The following is a 24,263-nucleotide window of genomic DNA, read 5'->3' as shown; positions in this document are numbered from 1 at the left end:
GATAAAACTCCCTTAGCAACTGTAAAGCAAGGATTTTAATGAGTAAATTTTAGAGGCTACTCATCATCATTGAACTTCAAATCAAGCATAAAGATGTGCTTTTAGGGTCTGTTTACAGCTTAAATGTGTGATCATAGTTCTTCAAATTACATAAATATGTTTGCATTGAGAACTTAATGAAACATTTTGCCTGAAGCAATTATTGATCTATGTCCCAAAAGGAAAACCAAAACCTTCATAGGAGTTGATCTGCATCGTTAGCCACAAGTACAGTGAACATAGATCTTTTCAGCATTGAGCTTGGCCAAGTTGAGATATGATTGTACGCCAGCTTTCTCCCTTGCTCCACACTAAAAGCAGAGGGAAAAAAAAAATCTTCAGCTTGAACAGTCAGTAAATGAAATGATTCTACATTGCTCTATCTGATGGATACTAACCTTTAGCAGGCCCCTCGATATATGGTCCATTCATGATATTCAGGACGCTACATGCATCACTATACTCTAGGTCAGGCAGCAATTTGGGTGTAAGCAAAAAACACCTGTGAAGGAAAGCCGCAGTTATCTAGAATTGTCACGCAAAAACAAAAATAGAAAGTCCATAAGAGGCAGATAAGCATCGAAGTGTGCCAGCAGCAAGTTATGCAATATACTACTGAATTACAAAATACAGTACAGTAGGTTCATAGATGGTAAATTGAGAAGGCTAGAAAATCATCAGATGAACTTGATTTTCCTTTGGTATCATATTTTGCAGCATATCTCCAAGGACTTTGCAGAAGTTACTGCATATCTTCATCTCAGATAGTGCTAATACTGGACCCTCTTAAATTCAATAATAAATCTGTCTACCTACCTCGTATATACCTCACTTATTATCATAACTCATGAATAGTGAAAATTGGCCATAGTTGTATGAGAGTGCTACAGGAATTCCATTGAAGCTCACCTTGAACTGTGTCTGACAGATTTCACAAGGAACTAAGGAGGAGGGTTGTTTTAATAGTTTGATCAAGACATGCTTCTTGATAAATTGCCTAAAGTCACAACACCTATTTTGGTTTGCCACTTAGCCTCAAAGCAATTCCATATCAAAATAATCTCAAAATGGAGTCACTAGCTAAGTTGACTATACGGTGGATATCAGAAGTAGAGACAGGAAACCGTACTTTCCAGTGATGATCGAAAAGTTTCATGGGAAGGAGCCTAATAAAATGTTGCATTTCTACAAAAGAAAGCATTATATCCTCTGCTTAGATGGTTTAACCTCCCATGTCCACATGAAATACCCCTTCTAGTACTGCCAACCAACCAACTAAGACAGGGAAAAGGCATGTGAAACCAGTCTGCTGATATGTCGTGCAGACGTGCAGCTAGTAAAAGCCATTAGTGCAGCCTAAAATAACCACATGCCATAGTACAGATTACACTAAACTAGATAGAACTACTATCATAACAGAGACGTAACTTCCCACTAAAACTCTAAACTCAGAAGGCACAAACTCCATTACAAGAAGTCTAGCAAGCAAACAGATGCAACTTTTCCATATTATTCAGCAACAAAATAATTAACCAAAGCCATATAGATATGTCAGAGAAGAAACTTGGTAAAAACAAATAAACTTACTGTGGTGTATTAGGTTGACTAGCAGCTCTCACCAACTGCTGAAACATCTTTCTTTCATTGATGGGGTCCATTCCTGGAGTAGAACAGGAACAAAGTTAAGAAATTATTAATTAGATCAGTGAATTCTTTAAATTAGATAGCAGAAATCACCTTGATTAATTTCATCAACTACTCTAAAGGGAAAATATTTGTTAGACCAATAAATTCTTGAAGTTCGATAGCAGAAATTACCTTGATTAATTTCATCTACTACTCTAAAGGGGCATATAGTAAGATCTTGTAGAGAAACAAGGTACAATATGGTTGAAACTGAACGCTCCTGCATGTACAAATACAAGGTGCCATAAGGTATACAGTGTTTAAATGTGGTACTCATGGAAATAACTTGGATAGATGAAGTACCCCTCCAGATTGATGATGAGCACTAAGGACTTGAAGTTGTCCAGTTTGCCTAACAAACACAAGGAATTAATTAAATTGGCATAATATCAAAATAAATGCGGTTTCAAAACTTTCAATACGGATTAATGGTCAGAAAGGAGATATATAAATAGAATAGTAGAAAAAGACATCCTTTTCCTGTCAAAAAAAAAAAAAAAGTTATCCTTTATTTAGATTCTTAGGCTTTACAAAACCATCCCTGCTTCCCCCACACCATTTCAAAAGCATTCCCGAAACAGCAATTTTATCAGATAGAACACTATTAGAAGGAAAGTCATACAAGCACAAGCATTATGCTCTTCCACTGAGATTAGTGGAAACTGAAAACATCATAAAAACTACTTCGTACTACAGATGTGTTTTGAGATAGAGCTCTGACCCTTAATTTTATTCGTAAATATCATCTCTGCACACACACAATAAACTTAAAAAATATGGTGTCACAAACAATAAAGTAGTGAGTATGGACGTGTGGCAACTTTAATAATGACCATGTGCATCATTCCCAATGACTACTCTCCACTTATGCTTGTTATTTGTCGGCAGTGGTCTTATTGACTTTATATGTGACAAAAATTTGCGAATTATTGGAGGTCCCCAGTATTATTTGTAGTCTTTACCATGTAAGGATTTCAAATATAAGCAACACAAGCCATAAAATTTAAGCTCACACTAACCCATGCATATCTTTACAGTAATACAACTTCATAAGTATTTCTTTAACGACTAATTTCTCAGCAACTGCGAGGCTCTTCAAGTACATAGTGGAAATTGTAGTTGTTTGGGTCCACAGCAAATAACTCGAGCTGAACTCAAGAGTTTGTTTAGAGACTTGTCACACTGTCCAAGTGTCATCCTCTTGCTCTCTAGTATCTTCCCTGGACCCTGGTGCCCAGTGAACAAGAAATACCCAGAGGAAAGAAGTGCAGAGAAACACACTTTAAAGGTTATACTGAAAGCATGTCCAACAGATAGCATTAAGGCAAGACAAGTTTGAAAGTAGTTACCTGAACTTTACTTTTATAACTATACCGTATGCTCCAAAGTCCATGTCACGCTCATCTAATAATGCATAAAAGATTTATCAGACTATCAAAATAGACAACCATTCTCTCTACCACTAAATATCTTCAATTCAAGACAGACATCTCAGTTGATACCTAATGATACTTCTCCAGCAACAGCCATCTCCTGGAAATTATGACCAAATGTTCCATTGATCTGAGAAACAAGATTCTGCAATGTTGGAAGCCAACTAGCCTGAAGCCAAAAGATTATGGTTGTCAGCTACAAGTTCATGCTAGAGAGAACTAGAGATAAAAGAATGATTAGTGAGCAAGTAGGCCAGCTTATGGCTGAAATTTCAGTAAAAGAGAACTACCTTCAAGGCATCTATTTCAGCCAAGAGGGTCCTGAGTCCATATTCTTCCTCTTCAAGTGTTCTTTCCAAAGCTTCAATCTGCCATGAATAAAAGCACACAATTAATAATTTAATATAAGTGCAACCAGATGAATGTTCGATGTAATCTATGAAAGGCATTACCTTTCTTTGCCGCATTTCATACTCTGCCAAAACATTTTGATTGAGCAAGAGAATGGAACTAGCTTGATCCAAATTATCTTGAATAGCAGCCTCAAGTTCCTCAATAGTACTAGGCATCTGAAGGCAGGGAAAAATGCATGTATGCAACATATGAGGATATGCTTCAAATCAATGAAATCTATATAGAGTTCTTATAGATTAAGCATGTTGAGAGTTTGGCAGAAACTTTATAAGCTTATATCGAAATATCATCAATATTACGTAAAGTTATATAGCTACTTCTTAAATCAAGCAAAAAAAAAAACATTTACAGAGGACAAATATACCCCAGGAAAAAGCAATGAAAGCAAAAGCTAGTGGACGCATGTGCTAATTTGCTAAAGCATGTAAAACTATCAATATTGAATCAGAGCTGGGGCAAATTTAAGATTCACTCTCTCGGCATAATGTTGTTTAACAGCTCTGGGTGATGGAGAATCTAAACATCACGACTCCAGGGAATCCACATAATAGGATCAAATTCTGGGAATGAGGATCGCGAATCATAAGATTAGGGATGAGCTCTTTCTTCAAGAAGCTGAGTGATTATGAAATAGGCATAACCAAATGACTATCAACAGACCTGAAGACTGCCAGCCTTAAACTCTGCCAGGAAATTTAGGTTCTTCGAGAATTGAAGCTGTAACCAAAACTACTTGTGTATTCAGGTTATATTATTTGACTCTTCAAAACAGAAGTAAAGAAAGGATTTAGCTACCTAAATTTGCACTTGGTAGCAGTCAAGTAGTGTTCTCTATTCAGATGTAAGGACTAAAATGAAAACTAGGAAAGCTCTTGGATGCAATGGAGCTAAAGCTAGCTGCTTGATCCAACAGGATAATTAAAGAACATAAGAGAATGAGTCAATTTATCTTGCAATAATCAAGGGCAAAAATAGGGCTTCCTCAGTCAGAATCCTCTTCCCCTCTTTCAATTGAACACCAGCCCTCTCATTTTACTCTCTTTAGCTTCTCAATTACAAGCTTATTCAATAATTGCAACCTTATCAAAAGAATGAACCATAATTATACTACTGAATTATTTCTAATAGAAAGTAGCAATACATATGTTATCCCATCCCTAACAGATATAAATATCATGTAAAACATATCGAGATATGAAAGGCTAATCAACAGTGGCTGATCCACGTTGATGCCTGGGGGGCACGTGCTACCCCCACGGTATAAAAAAAAAAAAAAATTCTGAAAAAAGCGTCAATTATATTTATATAAAGATTATAATCCATACTTATATTTAGTACCTTCAGCATTGCTTCAGGTAAGGGAGCAATATGGTGAATTGTGTTGTACAAGAAGTCAGTGGTTCAAGACCCCATAGCTCCCTTTTTTTTTTTGCTTTTAACCCAAATGAATTTCCACTTTCATCAACAAAAGGATAAGTTATTACTCTACTATCTTTTCATGATAAATTTCTTTTTTCAATTTTCACAGCTTTTATAAACACTCCTTATTAATATGAAATACTCTCTCCATTATATTCGATGACATTCTTCTAATTTTCATTGCATAATATTTATTGCATTTATTTGGCCATTATTATATCTTGTTTATATTAGTATGAAAATTTACACTAAAATGAATATAAAAATATCGTGCGGCATATGTGCTTAAGTAAACGAAACGTTTTGACTTTTTGCAAAATTCATCTAATTCAGTTTGACTAATGTTTGTGATTTATACATAATATATAGCCATGTAGGTACTTGTTGGAATCGTCTCAATGAAAAATTTATTTACATCCAATTGTTATAATTTTTATTATTAAAGATATTTTGAGTCAAAGTTTTACATTAGCATACGTGCACAAGAAAAATTTATACCAAAGTTTTCCATATAAATTCATGTATAACTTTAATTTGACGTACAAAATTATAAAAAAATAGATTGAATTGTGGAAAGTTTATCATAGTATAATCATAATCGATATCTAGAATATAAATCTTTGAATTTGATTGTTAATTATTATACGACTACACAACGCATTATATCCAAAATTTAACATAGTTTGTTTTGCTGATTATATTATATAACTTTACAACAATGTTAAATTGTTTTTTTAATTGTCCAGTGCACCCCTGGTTAGGATTCCTGGATCCGCCACTGCTAATCAACTATTTAAAAAGGGTGACCTGGAGATTAATCCAAGGCGTCAATCAACAGCTCCTCTAAAACTGATGCAACAGAAGGAAAACGTAAGACAATTAATTAGCCCTCAAGCAAAAGAGCCTAGGAATCTAAATGTGGACAGCCTTAAGACCTTAACCCTAAATCTCCGAGGCCATTACAAATTTTATTTATGAAATACCACTTTTTTCTTGAAACAACATTAGCAAAGCTCCCTTCTGCTAAAAAAAGCTGTTTAAATCAGGGTAAATAACGTTATGCTGACATGATAGAAAATGTGGAAAATACACTAAAAATTGCAAAAAGGAATGGAGTCAGTAAAGGTAAACAACCCAACCAATGCATAGTAAAATGTTTCATTAATCTTTGAAGAAATATATTTGGTTTCCACATTAATTTTGTACAGTTAGTTAGTCCGGTGGATAAAAGAAAGCCAACATCACTAGCAGCACAAAAAAGGCATAAATCTAATACACTGGGACATGTGCATTCAAGAGAGCTTACATGCAGCCTAATGGCATAAAGAAATCTGATACCCCAGACTTAAAAGCAAACCCATCCTCAGGGATATGCAGGTGTCCAACAACTCAAGATTCAGAAATCTACATGCACTGCTGAAATTAATTGCCAGGAAAATTTATCCTACACTCAGTTCTAGGTCTGCCCCAACCAGCCAATTTGTACCATTATGGTAATGACACAAAATCTGGCACCACTCAAAATTCTATCCTGAAAAGCCCAATTTTGCTCATGATCACCTCTACCTCAGACGAAAATGTATTCTAGTTAACTAAGGGAAGGCACACTGTTAGAGTTGAAACAAAAATAAATGTATAAAAAAAAACCAACCTTAACAAAGGCCTCTTTAATTTCAGGAGTGATCTTTGCAATAGATTCAGCATATTTCTTGGCATCTGTAAGTCGCTCCTTGTGCCGTTCCACTTCTTTTTTACCTGATTAGTGAAGAGAGGAAAAGGAAATTAACACACTTTTACAAAACTACAAAGTCTATAATCTCAATCACTCACAAACAGTAGCAGAGATTAAAGAAAATCACAAACACCTATAGATAACCCTAGATTTAACGTATTAAAGTCTGAAAATACAAGTTGGCCTAAAACAAAAGGTTAAGAAAATGAAATATGACTAGAAGACCAAAATAAGGACAAACAGAAACAGAAATAACACACTTGAAGGGATAACATCTGAACGGTATAAAACCCCTGGAACAAAATTTGGGAGATCAACTACTGAAAGAAAGAGAAGAATTGGCCCAGCCTTTATATGTGAGGAATTTGAACTAATACCTTCAACACATCCTTCAGACCTCTACCACCAAGTTGGAACACTTTTACCAAATCATACAGTTCTTCTCATGTCAGGGTATGGCTCTCAATTTCACAATAAAGGACCTTGACTTAATTTAAGCAGTGACACATCTTAGATTTGTTTGATCTTTGATATCACATTTGAGGTTGGCCTTTTACTATAAATCTAGTGAGGCAATCAACAGGAAAAAGCCACATTGTATTTTTCTATATCAACAACATCAATAAGAGCCCCCTATATAGAAGATCCCAGCACGATAGTTTACGAAGAGGTTAGATGTTTATAAAGGTGGCAAGCAGGCTATTTGATTTGGTATGGGTCAAGTCCATTTGGGTCAAATCATTTTCAGATAAGACGTCTATTGTATAGGGGATGAGTCTCTGATGCTAATTAAATTATTATTGTAAACAGATCAATGATAGCTTCATTCATTCACAGACTGATTCAGGTCATCAAATTTGGGATTTAGGTTGAGACAACCTGTACTAGGCAGACAACCTATTATAAGACCTAGATTTTAAATGCTACATTGCTCTGGTCCATCATCACCCAAAGCCAACTGATAAGTAATCTTCAGGTTCACAGCAAATAAATTAAAACTTAGTACTTTTTCTTGAGTAAAAAAATCCAATAAAATGAGCAACAAACAGTTTCAGCTTTCTACAACCAAAATACATACACTTTAGAAAGGACATAAATAGGTTACCTTACAACTCTTTATCATAATGCATGAAAACAGGTATGGTAAACAAATTAAAACTTTAACAGAAAGTCAGAAATGAAAACATCATTTCCATTACTATCAGAAAATATAGGAAACATACACATCCAGGATTTGGCAATAAAAGAACAAACAAGTTATAGGGCTAATTACACATACATTGCTGCACATGCATGCTTGCTTCCACAGCAGATCTCTCTTGATGCTTAATTTCCATTTCAGATTCTTGTATCTAAGGAAGAATAGCACAGTTAAGATTTTACAAGAGTTGATAACATAAAATACAATAAAACCAAACTGCCTAGCATAGTATGTATAAATATATCGCTGGGAAAAAAAAAAAGCATGACACAGCCAGGTCTGGAAAAACAAGCATGCGCAGCAAGTTCAAGTATACTAATTTTAAAATATTGTTCCATGATCACATAATCTCATAGATCATTCTTCATCAAATAGAATAGATCAGAAAGAAAGACGGTCATGGTAGAATTAGAGATTTAGAACTGAACACTTTATTAGAAACAAAAATTAGGGATGTCATCCGAAAGAACTAAATTTGCACAGAAACTTCTTAAGCAAGACAGAGAAGCCAGCACTCAGGAAAAGTTCAACTCATCACAGCAATCACGCTTTAGCTTACTAATTTTAGCTTTACTAATTTTAGCTTTCAAATTACTAATATAAATTAAGGAGCTCATTCCCAAATCATAAACTTCATGTGCATGGGTATATATGTAACAGAGATGTCCATATAGGTACCTTAGTAGATTCAACATCCAGGTAACTAAGAAATATTAAAATAAAAAAAATAAAATTTAAATTTTTTTTTAAAAAAAAAAAAACACCGACAGGATGGGAGCAAGGAATTACTACATATGAAAAGTAAAGGATTGAAAATAAAAGGTCAGCAAGAAAACACCCAAGATGCACAAATAGTAAAAATTAACTGAGATGCTATAGAACTGCATTGTGAGTAATGTTATCAAAACATAGATATGAGAATCACAAGAAAGAAAAACAGAGATCGGCTACTCAGGTATTTATATTTTAAAGAACACTCACAATATAGAAATCACCAATTATAATATTTATTGTTCTCTAAATTTCTATCGGTAATCAACAGGGACTATTATAATTAATTATGGTTCCCCCAGAACACTGAAGCAGGATACTAGGCTCTCAAATTTTCTTTCCTGGACTGCAGGCCCCTTTTGCCAAAACCATCAGGCAAATACATGTCTACTTAAATATTCAAATCAAAGCACAAGAAGGGCATGAGTCTACCTAATCAGACATTATAAGTACATTATTAAACTTGATTGAAAATAATTAAAGGAATAACTACCTTTACATCAATTTCAAATGCAGAGAGGCGTTTTTCAGCAAGACTCCATTTGTTTAAAAGAGCCTCCATAAGTGAATTCTGAAAAGCGGTAAGAGAAAACAGAGATTAATTATAAAGAAAAAAAAAAGGTTGGGGTCCATGATACTAAATGTCTAAATCAACAAAAGAGAGCTTCACCTTAATCTCCATCGCGTTATGAAACCGCTGGATATTCAAATTTACAGCTTGATCAGAAAGGCTGGCAATCTGACTATCAACATCCCCCTCCTTCTCAATGTTGTTCACACGACACTTCTTCTGATCTAGACCACAATTTATCATAGAAAAGCTATATTATACATGTTGACTGCCAGACAAGGTCTTGTAAGCAAATATAATTAAGGAATGCTTACTAATGATGTTTTCCAGAACCTTCCTCCTTCTCTTCTCAATATTTACCCTCTCTGTTACTTCCTCCTGCAAAGGATCCTAGGTAAGACTTAATACTCCTCAGAAAAAGAGAAAACACTAGATAATTTCCACTTTGTTCAAGCATAACAGCTATACCCGCTGTTTGTGATATTTAGAAGCTTCATTTTCGATCTGGCTTAGCTCAGACTGCAGAGATTTAGATTGGCTGTCGTATTCATTGATTGTCTGTTCAAGCTCAATTATCTTGGACCTAAGACTCTCAATTTCTGAATTATCTGAACCTGCAAGCATGATTCAATGTAGTCTAAGTGATCTGAACCATCAAACGCATGATAAGCATTCAAAAGCATAAACTTACTGCATGAAAGAAGTTTAGATCTTGAAACTGGCATCACACTAGCAGACACATAATCACTATATCTAGATCTGGACCAGATATAGTGGTTAAGTGGGGTCCAAAAATCCATTATATTCAGCTTTTCAACCTCATCTGCCCTTCGATCAGTTTCCACAGTACCAATGTACTGGAAAATTGTGAATGATGTTAAGGAATTGAATTGGAAGTACCAATAACACATAAAAATGATGCTAAAATCAAAATTATAAAAAAAAAATAACATCCTATGCTTAGATCGCGAAAAAAAAAAGGTCAAACATAAGGGGCAGCAAGCATACTGAGTTATCAAGGTTAAACTGACTAATCAAAACCTCCTTGACAGCAGCTGGAGCATCAAAAATCTGGTCAAGCCTAGCATGTATCCCAAGCTTACGCATCTGCCAAATCATAAGAAAACAATAAAAAGAGGTAGAAACTCTAGCATCTCAGTGTAGAAAAAAACTACAGCCTTCAAAGCACATACCTCTTCAGATATTCGAGGGGGATCTCTACTTTGTCCTTCAGTTTGAACATAATTTAGAATTGGGACATCAAATGATTTCATGTGTTTCACCAAAAAGTCCCGATCATTAGGATCTTGAGTGATGAAAGACTACAATGTCAAAGCAAAAGGCAAAAGAGATTAGGTGTTTACACTTTCTGAAAGACAGGAGGTTGGAAAGCAAGAATACTGAAGTAAACTACAGCTGAAGCAGACAAATGCAAAGATAACTTAACAAATTAGCTAAACTGTGATAATTTTGCACTGTCTAGTTCTATATAGGAAAATACAAGGATGGACTCTACAGCAAATCAAAGTATGGATCACACTGTAGAATGTGCAAGATATTCAAATTTAAAACTTGAACAACAAGCTTTATTGCCACATACAAGCATATATACCTCCATGCAATGTTACTTGGACTCGTCTATAAGTGTCGACACTTCGACATGGTAAAGGGAGTGTCTTGGCTAATATTTAGGATACGGCTACTGTATAAACTGTCCAAAAAAATTTAATCCGACACTTAAAAATAAAAAATAGATAAAAGTCAAAAAATAAAAATTAAATAAAAAAATAATACGGAGTAATACATGGGGAACATCTAAAGTCTAAACATATTCCAATACACTTTTTTTAGTCTTCTTTTGTTTCCTTTCTTCTCTTTCTACGCATTCTTCTGTTACAAATTCCAATACACTGTTTCAAACTATAGTCTTATCTTTCTATCTTCTCTCTCCTCCACTAAATCAGATGCATGCTTCAAACCCCTCTTTCTCTTCTCTTTCAAATTTCAAAGGCGGCATGACACTTATTTTTGCAAACACTTCTTTGTTCTTTCATTCAACAACCAGCCACCACGAATGGCAACCACAACTCGCCGGCAATCTGTTAAATGTGCTGGAAAAAACATCGGTGAAATCGAAATTTTCAGGTGACCAAAAGCCCTATACTTTTATTGTCTGTATGTGTCCTGCAATTCAGCAATTCACGAAATTTTGGTAGATTTTTGAACTAAACCCTAAAATTTTAAATTACAAATCTTAAATATCTGAAATCGGCAACACTTGTTTCAGACACTTTTCCGATTCCTGAGTCAACACTTTCCCGGAACCATGTCAAGGGTCGGGCCGTGTCGACACGCGACACCCATGGCCAAGGCAGGTGCTGGAGTAACACAGCCTCCATGTGTTTAAGCATAAGAAAATTGAGCTTAGAGATGAAGAACATTTATAAGAAACCACTCATAAATACGAGGACAGTACATATCAAAAACATTATTTATTACCAGAAAACATTAAGATCAATTAATCATGTAGTAAAAATAACACAAAAAAAAATGATTAGAAGGCAGCATATCTTCTAACAGAAGAGGAAGGAAAAAGTTTCACTAATCCCGATCAAGATATTAATGAACACCAGCTAGCTAGTTTTATGCAATGCTCAAAGGAAAACGGACAAAGATATATCTGTTGAAACAAACTTTTGAGTTCTATTCTACCCTAAAGCACTGAATACATGCAGAGAAAGCATTCCACAAGAGCAATTTTCCAACATACTAAACTGTGTCTAAACCAATACTAAAACATTCTAAAATTACTTCAAGAAACTTTGCCTTCTTCCCCTGCTCCCCTTCACTTCTCAAGTTCTCATTATAAACATTAAATTTTATCAAGGTGTTAGATCTGAACTTTTTTTGTGGGTTCCTTTGTTACCATCGAACCCAAAGCCATGACGTCCAATATAAAGAGGCAATAACAACAACAAAGCCTTACTCCCAATATTATTGGGGTCGGCTAACATGAATCGTCATAAGATGTTCGTAGAGAAAATAGAGCATTGCAAGATAATTAATTGAAAATGAGACAAGAGTGAAACAAAAAGGTGTTAAAAGAATTGTAAAGGGTACAAAAAAAAAAGAAATTTATGTGAATACAATACATAAAGCTTTGAGATTATCTTAGAAAATTAAATAAGTAGAGTTTGAAAACACGAGTTGAACAAATAATAAAAGTAAATACTGATAAAGATATGGTCTTTATTGATTTAGATAAAGCATATGTCAAGGTGCCAAGAGAGGTGCTTTGGTGGGCAATGTTGAAGAAAGGTATCCCACAAAGGTACGTGGACCTGGTTAAGGATATGTAACGGAATGTGTCAACAAATGTGAGGACCCGTGGAGGGTTGACAAAAGATTTTCCTATTACAATTGGATTGCATCGACGGTGTGCATTAAGCCCTTTTCTTTTTGCAACGGTTCTAGATGAAGTAACTAGACCAATTTAAAATGAGGTTCCATGGTGTATGTTGTTTGTGGATGATATCGTTTTGGTGGTTGAAACTAAAGATGAGGTTAATGCCAAATTGGAGCAATGGAGGCAAAGGTTGGAATCTGGAGGGTTCAAGCTAAGTCGGAGTAAGACTCAATATTTGATATGCCGCTTTAGAACTCAGAGGGGGATAGTGATGACGTGGTGAGTTTGGATGGAAAGACTTGATCATGAGTGAATGTTTTAAGTCGGGGTGACATTGATCAAGACGTAGCCTATACGATTAAGTCGGGTGTTGTAAATGGAGAGCGGCCACGGGAGTGTTATGTGACCAAAGCATTTTCTTAGAGTTGAAGGGAAAATACTACAAGAGTGCCATAAGAGCAATGTTGCTCTATGGTACAGAATGCTGAGCTTATAAAAAGGAGCACATTAAAAAGATGGAGGTTACAGAAATGCGCATGTTAAGGTGGATGTGCGGGAACACTCTTAAGACATAGAATAAAAAAATGAGGTTATTCATAAGAAAGTGGGTGTAATAGGCATTGCATACAACTAAGGTAAAATCATGTGCGTTTGTTTGATGTGGGACCATGGAGGGGTTAAACGAAGGAGAGGGAGACCGAAAATGGCTTAGTTGGAAGGATATAAAGTATATGGATTTGCACGAGGAAGAGGCATTTGATCGTAAGAGATGGAGGAGGAAGATTTTTGTCGATGACTACACGAAATAATCACTTTTGGTTCATGTAGCCCACGTATATATAAATAAACGTGAAATTTCTCCCTCCACTCCGATCTATCTAATACCATATTTTCCTCAATCCCCAACGTACTATCACTTTCAATTACCCTCTTCCAAATGTTCTTAGATGTGCCTCTACCTCACGCGATCCCAATGCATTGCCACTTTGCAGGCCCTCACTTGGTCTCCTTTTTACATGAACAAACCACCTTAAGCAATTCTCCCTTATAGTGTATTCAATGCATGTAACCCGTACTTTCTTCCTAATTATCTCATTCCTCAACCAGTCAACCTCCTTTCTTGTATGGCCACACATCCATCACGACATACACATCACTGCCACATTCATCTTATGCACGTGCAATCGTGCAAACGAGGCAATAGAAAAAAAAAATTATTGCACCTAACAAAAAATTATCAACATTTTCCCCAAACTCATTTCTACATTTTCTTATGTTGAGGGCAATGAGACTAAACATACCTTCCATATGTAATATGGAACTTGGCCTCCCAAGTAATCAGCATGAGATTGATCCTTGACAGTAACCTACAATCACACAGCATAGACGATAATTACTTTCAAAATGTCATCATCTAAAATGTATAATCCATGTATAACTCAAGCATCATTTCATTGCATTATATCTGTAACTTGCTGCTAGTTGCATTCAAATAACAGTAACAAAGGTATAACTAGTGAGATTTGAGAGCCATGGTCTCCACAACAAAGAAAATCACATCATCTGGAAAATCTTAACCAGACCTGAAGGAGAAAGGAAAAAAACACACATGTGGCAATGTCAAGTCTCTAAAATGCATAATTCCTTATTAGAAGTTTGAACGTATGCACAAAATGCTTCATCACCAGGCTTTATACTCCGTCCAAATGAATAATATTAAAATCAGGGTACAAAGTTGAAGACAGAGCAAAATGGACAAATTCACAACTAACTTATCCTCAAATGATGTTTAAAGTTCAATCATTTCTTTTGGAGTAGTTATATGTCACGTGATCAACTTAATATATAAGAGGCAGGTCAGACAGTCGATCTAAGAAAAAGTATCTATGTCCATGCCTACAAGTTCTGAACTGCATTGTTTTACAGATAGAGGCATGCCATAATAAATGAGGCTGTAAAGCCCCCAATGAAGGGCCTATTTCTTTAAAGTGATCTTTAGCAATTTCCAATAAGTCAAAGCTTTGGTTATTCGATAGTGTTAGTCCAAATAATAAAGCCCCTAAGTTCAACATGTTGAGCAAAATTAGCACTCATTTACAGAAATTTTGAAGATGCAAGCTTGCTAACAGGGATAATTCATAATCTTGCAATGAGGCCCAGCAAAGCATACATACCTCAAGCAGAACAGGTCCATAAACCTCTCTCTTCAGTTGATCACGATGTTCTTGCAACCAACGATGAGCTTCGTAAATCCTGTCTGCTCCACTATTTTTCAGCTCATTCAGGAGCTTGTAATTTCTATTTTCCATATCTTTTAACCTGCAACCATTCTGTATTTGAGAATGAAATGCTACATAATCAAATCCAAATAAGGCATGTACAGAAATATATACCTGTCAACCAACTGTATCCGTTTTTTTTTGTGTTCAGATAAAATTTTACCAATATCAGTCTTTTGCTGCATAACCTCCCTTGCACTGTCGTCAAGTTCTACAATTTTGGCCTCCAACCTTTCCTGAATTATAGCAAGAACTAATATATTACAAATATCCTAATAAAAAAGTTTGCTAAGAAAGGAAGAGAAAGAAGAATAAAGAATGAATGAAAACATACAAATATACACTCATCCCCACAATAAGAGCTACGCAAAAAGAGAAACAGATTACTGAAAGAAAATGAATGATAGCAAAAAGGTCAAATTTAAATTCATACTACCATATAAAAGGTTTGGGAAGGCTTGCATGCAATATAATTGAGACTTATATAGCATATTGCATATAAAAAAGCAGCTAAAAAAACTGCATAACATACAAACTCATCCTTTGGAAGTTTATAAGGTGGCAAGTTTGCCAGTTCCAGTTCAGCAGCTGCAAGCTGCTCTTTAGCTTCCAACATTCTTTGTTGACGTGATTCTTCATCCCTCTTCAGTTTTTCCATGTCCTTGTACATTCCAGATACTTTGACTCCCTAGAATTGTCCAAAATGGATATTGAGAAAGATAGGACATTAATGAAGTACCAAATGGCAAGAAAGATAGGAAAGAAACACAACCCAATGAGTTTCATTCTCCTGAAGTTTCTTGCACTTTTCGGACTTCTTACTCAAAATATCCTCCAATTTTTTCCACTTTGAGTCTTGCAGTGCTTTTTCCTCCTTCTGCTTTCTGAAATTATTATAATTGCCAATTAAGAGGTGAACTGTTTAATAAGTGGGAAAGAAGCTAAAATTTTCAATTATGTTGGATACTGTCAAGTATCAATGTCAAAGCACTACGATACAATCAGTGCTCATTAATATCAAATATATAAGACTGTATGATGTCTCCAAATACCTCACATAGACAAATCAAGAGATATGAAAACCATATGACCTTCAATGCATAAGCCATGTAGCTTTACATGTTTTGCAAATTTCAATTTTCATATTTTGTACTAACCACAACTCCCCAAATACACTAGTGGAAACATATCTTTCTTAATGAAGAAAAATTTTATATATGAACAGCAAGATGATAGTAGATATAAGTCATATAACACCTAATCATAACCTGATAATAACATACAATCATAGACAGGGATAAACCCTTGACGTAAAGAGTAATTTATGCCACACATAGGCCTAGAAAATTAACAGTCACATTAAATTTCATATTTTACAGCTCACATTACAACACTTTTCATAATTGCAAAGTTGATGACCTTTATGAACTGTTTAACATGCTTCTGCATAACAAGGCAAACTAGGGAGGGTTACATGCTTTGGCTAATATGGTAAATTTTCCCAGATTTTCGCAAACCAGTCAACATAATTCTGACGGTAAAATGGTAAAAGTCTATCAAAATACTCCTGCATATTGAATAATTTTCCAGCATTTATTATATCTGAAGGTCAAAGAAATTAGAAATTCTCAAAAAGTAGAATGATCAGTAAATCCCAGAGAGAAATAAAAGAAAGAACATAAGGAATAGGCCTAGGCTATATTCTGAAAACAAATCTTTAAATGCCTTCAAAACTTGACTGCCTAAAGATTAAGAGAAGATTTTAGTAAAGAATTGTTTCAGGGTAGCATTAATTGATAAAAGGTAGGTTTTAAATGTGAAACGATTCAAGTTTTTGCTCTTTTGCCTCATCAAATACCAGATTTTACCAAAAAGTAGTTAAATTTTACATGTATTTTGACTGCTAATCTTACAGCTCTAACAATTGACAATAATAAGCCGATACAACAACTAATGACAGCTATTTTCATGTAATAAAGATCTTTGCAAAAGCCAAATGAACAAGAATAGTAGGTCTCGGACAATTCTCCCTAGATATGGTATTGGTATGTGCTAAATATTTCTAATAAACTACTCCCTACATTACTTTTTGTTTATTTCACTTTCCATTTTAGATTGTTTCGTTCTTCTTTGATGTATTACCATATTACCCCTTTTTCCCCACAATAATTATGCTTTTCCATACACACTCTCTTACTTTACTCACCTTATGCTTGCCCCCACCGGTATTTTTCCAACCTCTTACTTTATCCTACTATGTAATATGCCCACTCACCTTTTTCAAAAAAACTCTTAATTTGCATATCTGCAATAAGGCCAATAACTAAGTAGAGCATAAACAAATAGAGGTAGTAAAAGTTTCTAGATTCACAAACTTAAACCATACACACAATGCTAAAGAATGCAAGCAGTGGGAAAAACAATTGAGCATATCGTAAGCCATACTGCCTTCTATATTACATAGAAACCTTGGCGTGCAATCTTTCATATAGACCATTACAATATCATATTTGGGCATTAAGATGATTTGAAATTTTGGATGGATGAGTTAAAAATATTTTCAACATAATAATAATGCATTACACTAGCACATATACTTCCAAATCTATACTAATATTTTAAAACAAGAACTTTTGCAGGTCATACAAAGTGCCGCGTGGCATTTCCATAACATCCATTTGTAGTTAAATATTTTTATAATTTTTTATTACTTTACAAGAAACCTTTTCATTCATGTCATTTCATCATATAGTTTCCTATTTTCTTGAAAAATCGTACTCTTTCAATGCTTACTCCTATGATAGTTACCAAATTCTAATTCTCGTCCAAAATGATAAATTCTCTTCCTTTCCCCATTTTAATTTCATGTCTAAAATCTATTTTCCTTCCAATTTCTCTAATACGAATTATATAACCTTACACCGCAATTGTGTTGATTTCCTTCCTTCTTACTTCTCTAATTTGATTTTAAAAAAACCTTACACATATAAGTCGATTTCATAGTTTTGTAAGACTATTTGGCCAAATTATGTCTCAGGTTTCATACTTTCATCAAATTTGTCACAAAAGGTTTGTTTTCTCCAAGTTTAACTCCCTCGTTTTCTTTTTTTTTTTTTCCAATTTGCAATTTTACAATTTTTATCTCAATTATAAATATTGTGATAAATTGAATAATTTATATGGAGTACACAAAATTTATGACAAAATGTTATTATTCTATAAATATTGAATATTGGTTAGGTCTTTAAAATTGGTGAATACTACTTTTGCAAAATCAATCATGTGTAATTTTTTTAAAAAATTCCAACATTTCATAGAGCCAAAATTCTTAAATACGTAGTACTACTTTGTATATAGCAGTTGGTTGAATCTATTTATCCAACTTTAACAATTTGGAAAATAAAATTTGTGGATTTTCAAGTTTTTGATACTATTATTTTATTGGTTGTTGGATTTTGTTTTTTTTTTTTAGAGTGCAAATTTGCGAACTATTGGATTTTAATTCTATGTTTCAAATTTCATTTTCTAATCATAATTTTACATTAAGCAAGCTAATTTTAGGGGGAAAAAAAAATACCCTCCCAAACGTTTTCAATCTCCAAAAAAATGACCAATTTTCATTTGTATCTTTCCACCTGATACAACTTGTATTACTTAAGTTTATATATAATATAATGCATTTTTTCCCATTAAGAATATATTGCATTACAGTTATGTTTGTAGTATTACATTTTAATTTACTAAAAAAAATACAATTTATATTTACAAAAGCTTTTTATTTAAATAACAAATCTTAATACATATATATAGACAAAAAGATTATTATGCATGGGCTAAAAACTAGTTTATTCAATAAAGTAGTGATTTTATTACTTAGTCATTGTTTAAAAATTGCAAAAGAATCTTAAAACCAATACAAGACTTTGTTCTAGTAATTTTTAGACTACAACACAAGAAAACATTCAAAAGCAGTAGTTATAAGACTCAAAATTAATAAGATCAAACCAACAACAACAACAACAACAACAACAACAACAACAACAACAACAACAATAACAAAATAATAATAATAATAATAATAATAATAATAATAATAATAATAATAATAATAATAATAATACTCAATGGCACGAATAACATGGGCAACAACTCAACATGAGCCCACCCACAAGGTACATGAGCTAGGTTGGTGTCTGGTCAAGTATTGACCAAGATGTTGGCATAGTAAGAAGTCAATGGGTATATTAGTGTAAAAACTTAAGTGACAATCAAATAAAAAATATTAAGACTAGAAAATTACTTAATAGGTTGTTGGAGATCATTCAAGATCTTTGCAGCTCCATCATATTTCTTATTAGCATCATCAACCTGCTTTTTAGCTTCAAGATATTCAGCCTTGTTCTGATCATACTTCAACCAAGGTAATTTTTTCTTCAACAAATCAACCTACAAGTAATTTAAGAAAAAAGCCATTATAGAAAGGATACAAAAAGGTAAACAATGTCTTCCTGGCCCTAAATACCAATCAGAAAATGTGAACCTGAGCTAAAAGGTCTTGTCTCTGACGAACACGTTCAACATCTCTTTCTTGTTCAGCATGTTGAGCCTTAAGTTGGTTTAATGTCACTTTATTCCCATCAACAGCCTATAACAGAATAGGTAGTTGTTGATTAAATGACAACACTATAAGAGATTATCATCTCCAGTAAATTAGACCAAAACCTTACTCTTTGGAGTCTTCCCAGCTGACTACTTTTCTCTATAAGAGCATCATGTTGTATTGCTAGTTGAGGATCACCAATAGCATTTTCTGTTGCACGTAACAGGTCAACAGGACTTAACTTGGCAAACTCACACACTTTGTCTTGTGGTAGAAACTGTGAAGCCCACCAACATGACACCACCAAAAAAAAAAAAAAAAAAAAAAAAAAAAAAAAAAACGGGGGGGTTAGATGCAACAACAGTTAAAAACAGACAAGCAGAAGAGTGAAAAAAGTAAAAGAATATGCATAACAGGAACAGATGATGAAAAGGTGAGTAGGATAGATTAGTCTTGTATTGACTTCAAGTTAAAGAGACAGCCAAAAAACCAATAATCACATGCTTCTTGATATTTATTATTAACAATTTCTGACTCAATGTTTCCATTATATGCTTCACATCAAAGGTGGCCTCTTAGCTCGCTTCGCACCTCACATAGCCATTTATAATACAAAATACAACAACAAACCAGCGTGATGCCCATTGTTGGGGAGGTCCAACACTCCGACTCCTGAGGAGTCAAGATGCATGTGACCCTATCACCAACCAATCAGGCCTAGTATAGGGCCCAATTTCTAGTTGATTGTCACTAAAGAAAAATTTAAAATTAAACTCATTGTAGTTCAAAAGCAAAGGCCATATATCTGCTACCACTAGAATGTGAGCCATGAAGTGAGAGCAAGGTAAAAGGATGTCTTTCAAAATCATTGAATATAAGTTGTTTCTGAGGATGAATCAGAAATGTGTGTCATTTTCTTCATCAGCACTTAGCAATATTGTGCACAATGAAAACAGGAGCTAGATTCCAGGAATCCTAACTTAATATTTTGATAGGTATTGACAATTATATCAGGACACCAAGCCACCAAGGGGGTTTCTACACTTTACTAAAGGAAGGCCAGTTAACATATGGACAAAACAAAGTCAAAGCCCAAAACACATGGACCTATGCATGATCATATACTCCTGCACGGACAAGGCTTTCCCCTTAAAGATTGCTGAAACCTCTCCCTACAAGTACATCAACAAATCTGAACTTGAGTCTACTCATTTGGTAAACCCTAAGCCATGACAGTGTGAAACAAGGACTGACCAATGAAGTCATCAGCAGAAATGAGGACATGTACAAGCACTAGGGAAATGCTGGTAGAAGTGGAAAGGAAATAACTAGATGAACTTGTCTGCTAGGATTTTTTGACAATAAAGAAAATTTCAACAGAACTAGATTTTATAAATCTCCAAGCATCAAATATAAGCATGTAGATTACTCTAAAATGAAGACACACCTGAGTCAAATTATTAACTTGGATATTGAATTTTTGAACAACTTCAATAACATCTTTCTTTGCTGCCATGTTGCCTACAACCAAAACATATTGCATCAGCATTCACAGTTAATTCCCATCGGTTCACAGACACAAAACAGAAATTTCATTTTCTCAGTTGCTCTCTGCGTATAAAATGATAAAAACATGTTTTGGGGAAAAAATAAATAAAAATCACTTTCTGCATTTCTAGGGTACGTGTAGCCTATTCTTTAGGACTAAAGCTCTTAATGTTGTTTTTGTTGCCGTAGAATTGAACAAAAAAAAGCAAATTCTATTTGCGTACAGCTTCTTTGATTGAATCTCTTACTTAATAAGAAGCACAGCTTACATGAGGCACTGTAAGCTCAAGTCAAAAATATCAAGCAATAAAATAAATGCACAAAACTAATACTTATCAAGTTTATCTTGCTAAATATCATCCAAGCACGTTCACAAAGGCTAAAAGCATGTATAAATTAAATAAAATAATGATTGTAGGATGACACATGAATACTAAGAAAAGACCGGGAAAAATATTAAGGAGGAATCTTTTCTGTTGCCCATGAAGGACCTTATATGTCAAAAGGCCAGAAGCCGAGAAGCCCCTACTTTAAAATCAGGACAACACTCAGATAAGAGAAAGAAATCTGATGCCAGCAAGTAATCAGAAAAGCATCGCTTGCCAAAATTAAACTTTAAAAGGAACTACTTTGCCTTGTACTATACAGATCTAACAAGTTGCAAGCTTGCAACAAGTAGAAGCAGACACTTGCATGGATGAGAAGTTGCAAGCTTGCAACAAGTAGAAGCAGACACTTGCATGGATGAGATCCTTATGTCTCAAGTCACTACTTTGTTGGGCATAGGGAATTATGGCGAAAATTCTTCATAGGTTATGTAACTAAATTCAAACAGGGAAAGCAAGCAATTACCTAGAAAAATAGCCAAACCTGGCCTTTAGTTTTGGAGCATGTAATTATTATTATTCTTCCCTAAATGTCATCACTTTAAGATAAACCCTTGCCTTCCAAATGGAGTTTGCAACAAGAACAGGGTAGGGAACTCAAAGAGTCAAAATAAACAGTTTGGAGAAATTTAAAAGAAAAAAGACCCTGACAAATATGTACTCTTTGTTTGCTGTTAAAATTATTTTATGTTCTCTTGTGACAAACATGCATCATACCAGTTTTGTTTTGCAACAACCCCAAGGAATAAACTTCCTTTACAGCATGAATGCATGATAAGGGAAGCTGGAAAATGAAATAGTATTATTTCCATAAATGGAAGAAAAGACAATGCCTTTTCATCTACAGCAACAGGATAACAAGAATCTCATGAAAAGTAGGGCTTTAAAGTCTAGATAGTAAATATAACACAGCCTTATTGCCAAGAGCTACGAGAGAAAACATATACAAAGCAGTCACAGCGGATTTGGGGGGTGATAAGCAAGCCAAAATAATACTCGTATTATATGCAAAGGATGCCCATGAAACGTACTTTAAACTAACATAAACAACTAATTTTCCAAGTATCCACAATCAACTCAAGCATTTAAAGCATCGCCTTACCATCCAACAACCACTCGGACTTGTTGCTTGTGTCAATTTTACGAGTGATGACAATCCGCTCATCCCTAGACTCGCCTCTCAAAGTGATCTTGATGTATCCAGATTCCTCTCCCCGCTTTACATATGCTCCAACACTTCCCGCTCTCCCAAGTAACTACAAAACATACTTCCCTTAAAATGTGGTCTAATATTTAGAGACGGGGTTGAGTATAGTACACGGACAAATTACAAATACGAGTATTTATTAACATTACAGCAGAAAAGAGCAACAATCTTGTACTATTGGTTAGAATGAACAGACCTGAGGATCACCACCAAGACCAAGTGCAATAGCACACACAATTGAGCTTTTACCGGACCCGTTCGGACCGATTACTAGGTTTAAACGCGAATAAGGCGTACAAGTCACATCCTCAAAGGTCATGAAATTATGAAGCTCAATCTTAGTAATATTTCCAGGCAAATAATCATCTTCCCCTCTGAAAATTTAAAAAAAAAATTTGAAAAATTGAAATCAAATAATAATCCTTCAAAATTATGACTCAATGATGTGAACTATGACAGTACATACGCTTGAAAAAACAAAATGCTGGAATTAGAAACTTAAAAACCCTAGAATTATGCTAAATGAACAAATTACTGAACAAAAAAAGGCAAAATTGAGAAGAATGAAAGAACAAACCTAACGATTTTTGGGCGTTTAGCACGTCGTTCAGACATTGAGGATTGTCAATTGAAGAATGTGAACTCCGATTGAAAACCCTAATTGGTGGAATTCATGGAAAGTTTGGAGATATAATTAGGGGCTTGGTTAAATAAAATGGGGAAGTGTGAGAGAGGAGAGAGAGAGAGTGGGCCTACTTTGAAGGGAAACTGTAGAAATGGCGCCAAAATCATAGGTCTAAGTCTAACTTGTGTATCCACTACACCTCGGTATGCTTGTACTACTAGTCTCCTACAAATTACTCATTGTGATTTTTTTTAAAAGGTAAGATGAGAGACCTTAGTCACCTCTCACAGGCTAAGACAGCCCAGTCTGTAGGTCGATACTTAAGAAGTAGGGAAACCCCCTATTTTCAAGCATTTTGTAGTTGGTGGGCTCGAACTTCTGACCTCAATGTCACAAGATGAGTTCCCCACCAACTCCACTAAACATGGAATCGTGATGGTGGAGAAGAATAATGATTGTTGTATATATGGTGGTATTAAAAACTTGATTCTCATTCTTTTTAAAAAAAAAAATATTAATAACAACGTAAGATATTTTCCTTTTTCTCTCATTCCCTTTATTTATGTCTTTTCCTTTCCCCTCTATCCAGTTAGTATTATATACTCCTGGAATACTATGGATCATGGTACTCCATACACTATACATCTGAGTTATTTTGCCTACACTTTATGTTATTTTGCTTAAATATTTATGTTATTTTGTTACAACGATATGTTATTTTTTTATTTAGTTAAACCTCAGCTCATGCTATTATAATTTACCTAAAATAATAACAGGTATTTATGAAAAAATAACATATGTATAAATTGAAATAATAATTTCACATCAAAATAACATTAGCAGCGTTGGGTTTTATGGCATCATGAAGAGAATCGAACACATCAAGTGGTACTAAATTTCTAGACATGAAGACATTTGAACCCTATAATGGCTTCAAATCCATTGA

At 34.4% G+C, this 24,263-nt stretch overlaps 1 protein-coding gene across 2 annotated transcripts; it reads right to left on the bottom strand.

The window, feature by feature from the left end:
- Positions 1–8: 8 nt before the first annotated feature.
- Positions 9–23,503, bottom strand: LOC145642196 (structural maintenance of chromosomes protein 5-like). 2 transcript variants are annotated; one of them, XM_081693294.1, is made up of 30 exons: positions 23,270–23,503; positions 22,889–23,066; positions 22,588–22,741; positions 20,999–21,072; positions 19,679–19,828; positions 19,492–19,596; positions 19,252–19,397; positions 15,724–15,835; positions 15,484–15,639; positions 15,066–15,187; positions 14,847–14,991; positions 13,974–14,039; positions 10,460–10,588; positions 10,275–10,373; positions 9,958–10,123; positions 9,735–9,880; positions 9,581–9,644; positions 9,366–9,490; positions 9,189–9,266; positions 8,003–8,075; positions 6,643–6,746; positions 3,611–3,727; positions 3,449–3,526; positions 3,228–3,327; positions 3,075–3,129; positions 2,029–2,077; positions 1,858–1,945; positions 1,627–1,699; positions 438–541; positions 9–350 (listed from the first exon to the last, which is right to left on the bottom strand). In XM_081693294.1, the coding sequence occupies exons 1-30, from the start codon at positions 23,305–23,307 to the stop codon at positions 289–291; spliced, it is 3,156 nt and encodes a 1,051-aa protein (XP_081549420.1). In that variant the 5' UTR covers positions 23,308–23,503; the 3' UTR covers positions 9–288. The 2 variants fall into 2 exon arrangements, with proteins under 2 accessions (XP_081549420.1, XP_081549422.1); XM_081693296.1 differs by lacking the exons at positions 9–350; positions 438–541; positions 1,627–1,699; positions 1,858–1,945; positions 2,029–2,077 and adding an exon at positions 2,810–2,952.
- Positions 23,504–24,263: the final 760 nt, after the last annotated feature.

This window comes from Chenopodium album, chromosome 8, assembly GCF_948465745.1.
Source record: "Chenopodium album chromosome 8, dcCheAlbu1.1, whole genome shotgun sequence".
Classification (NCBI taxonomy): domain Eukaryota; kingdom Viridiplantae; phylum Streptophyta; class Magnoliopsida; order Caryophyllales; family Amaranthaceae; genus Chenopodium; species Chenopodium album.
Note: the sequence above shows the minus strand (reverse complement) of the source record. Positions and strands in the feature narration are given on the sequence as shown.

Excerpts from the sequence above, each read along its gene's own strand:
- LOC145642196 (XM_081693294.1), bottom strand. The coding sequence starts at position 23,307 with ATGTCTGAACGACGTGCTAAACGCCCAAAAATCGTTAG. Across the intron at positions 15,188-15,483 it reads AACTTCCAAAGGATGAGTTT|GAAAGGTTGGAGGCCAAAAT; the intron begins GTATGTTATGCA and ends GCTATAATTCAG. Across the intron at positions 10,589-13,973 it reads TTCCATATTACATATGGAAG|TCTTTCATCACTCAAGATCC; the intron begins GTATGTTTAGTC and ends TTGACATTGTAG.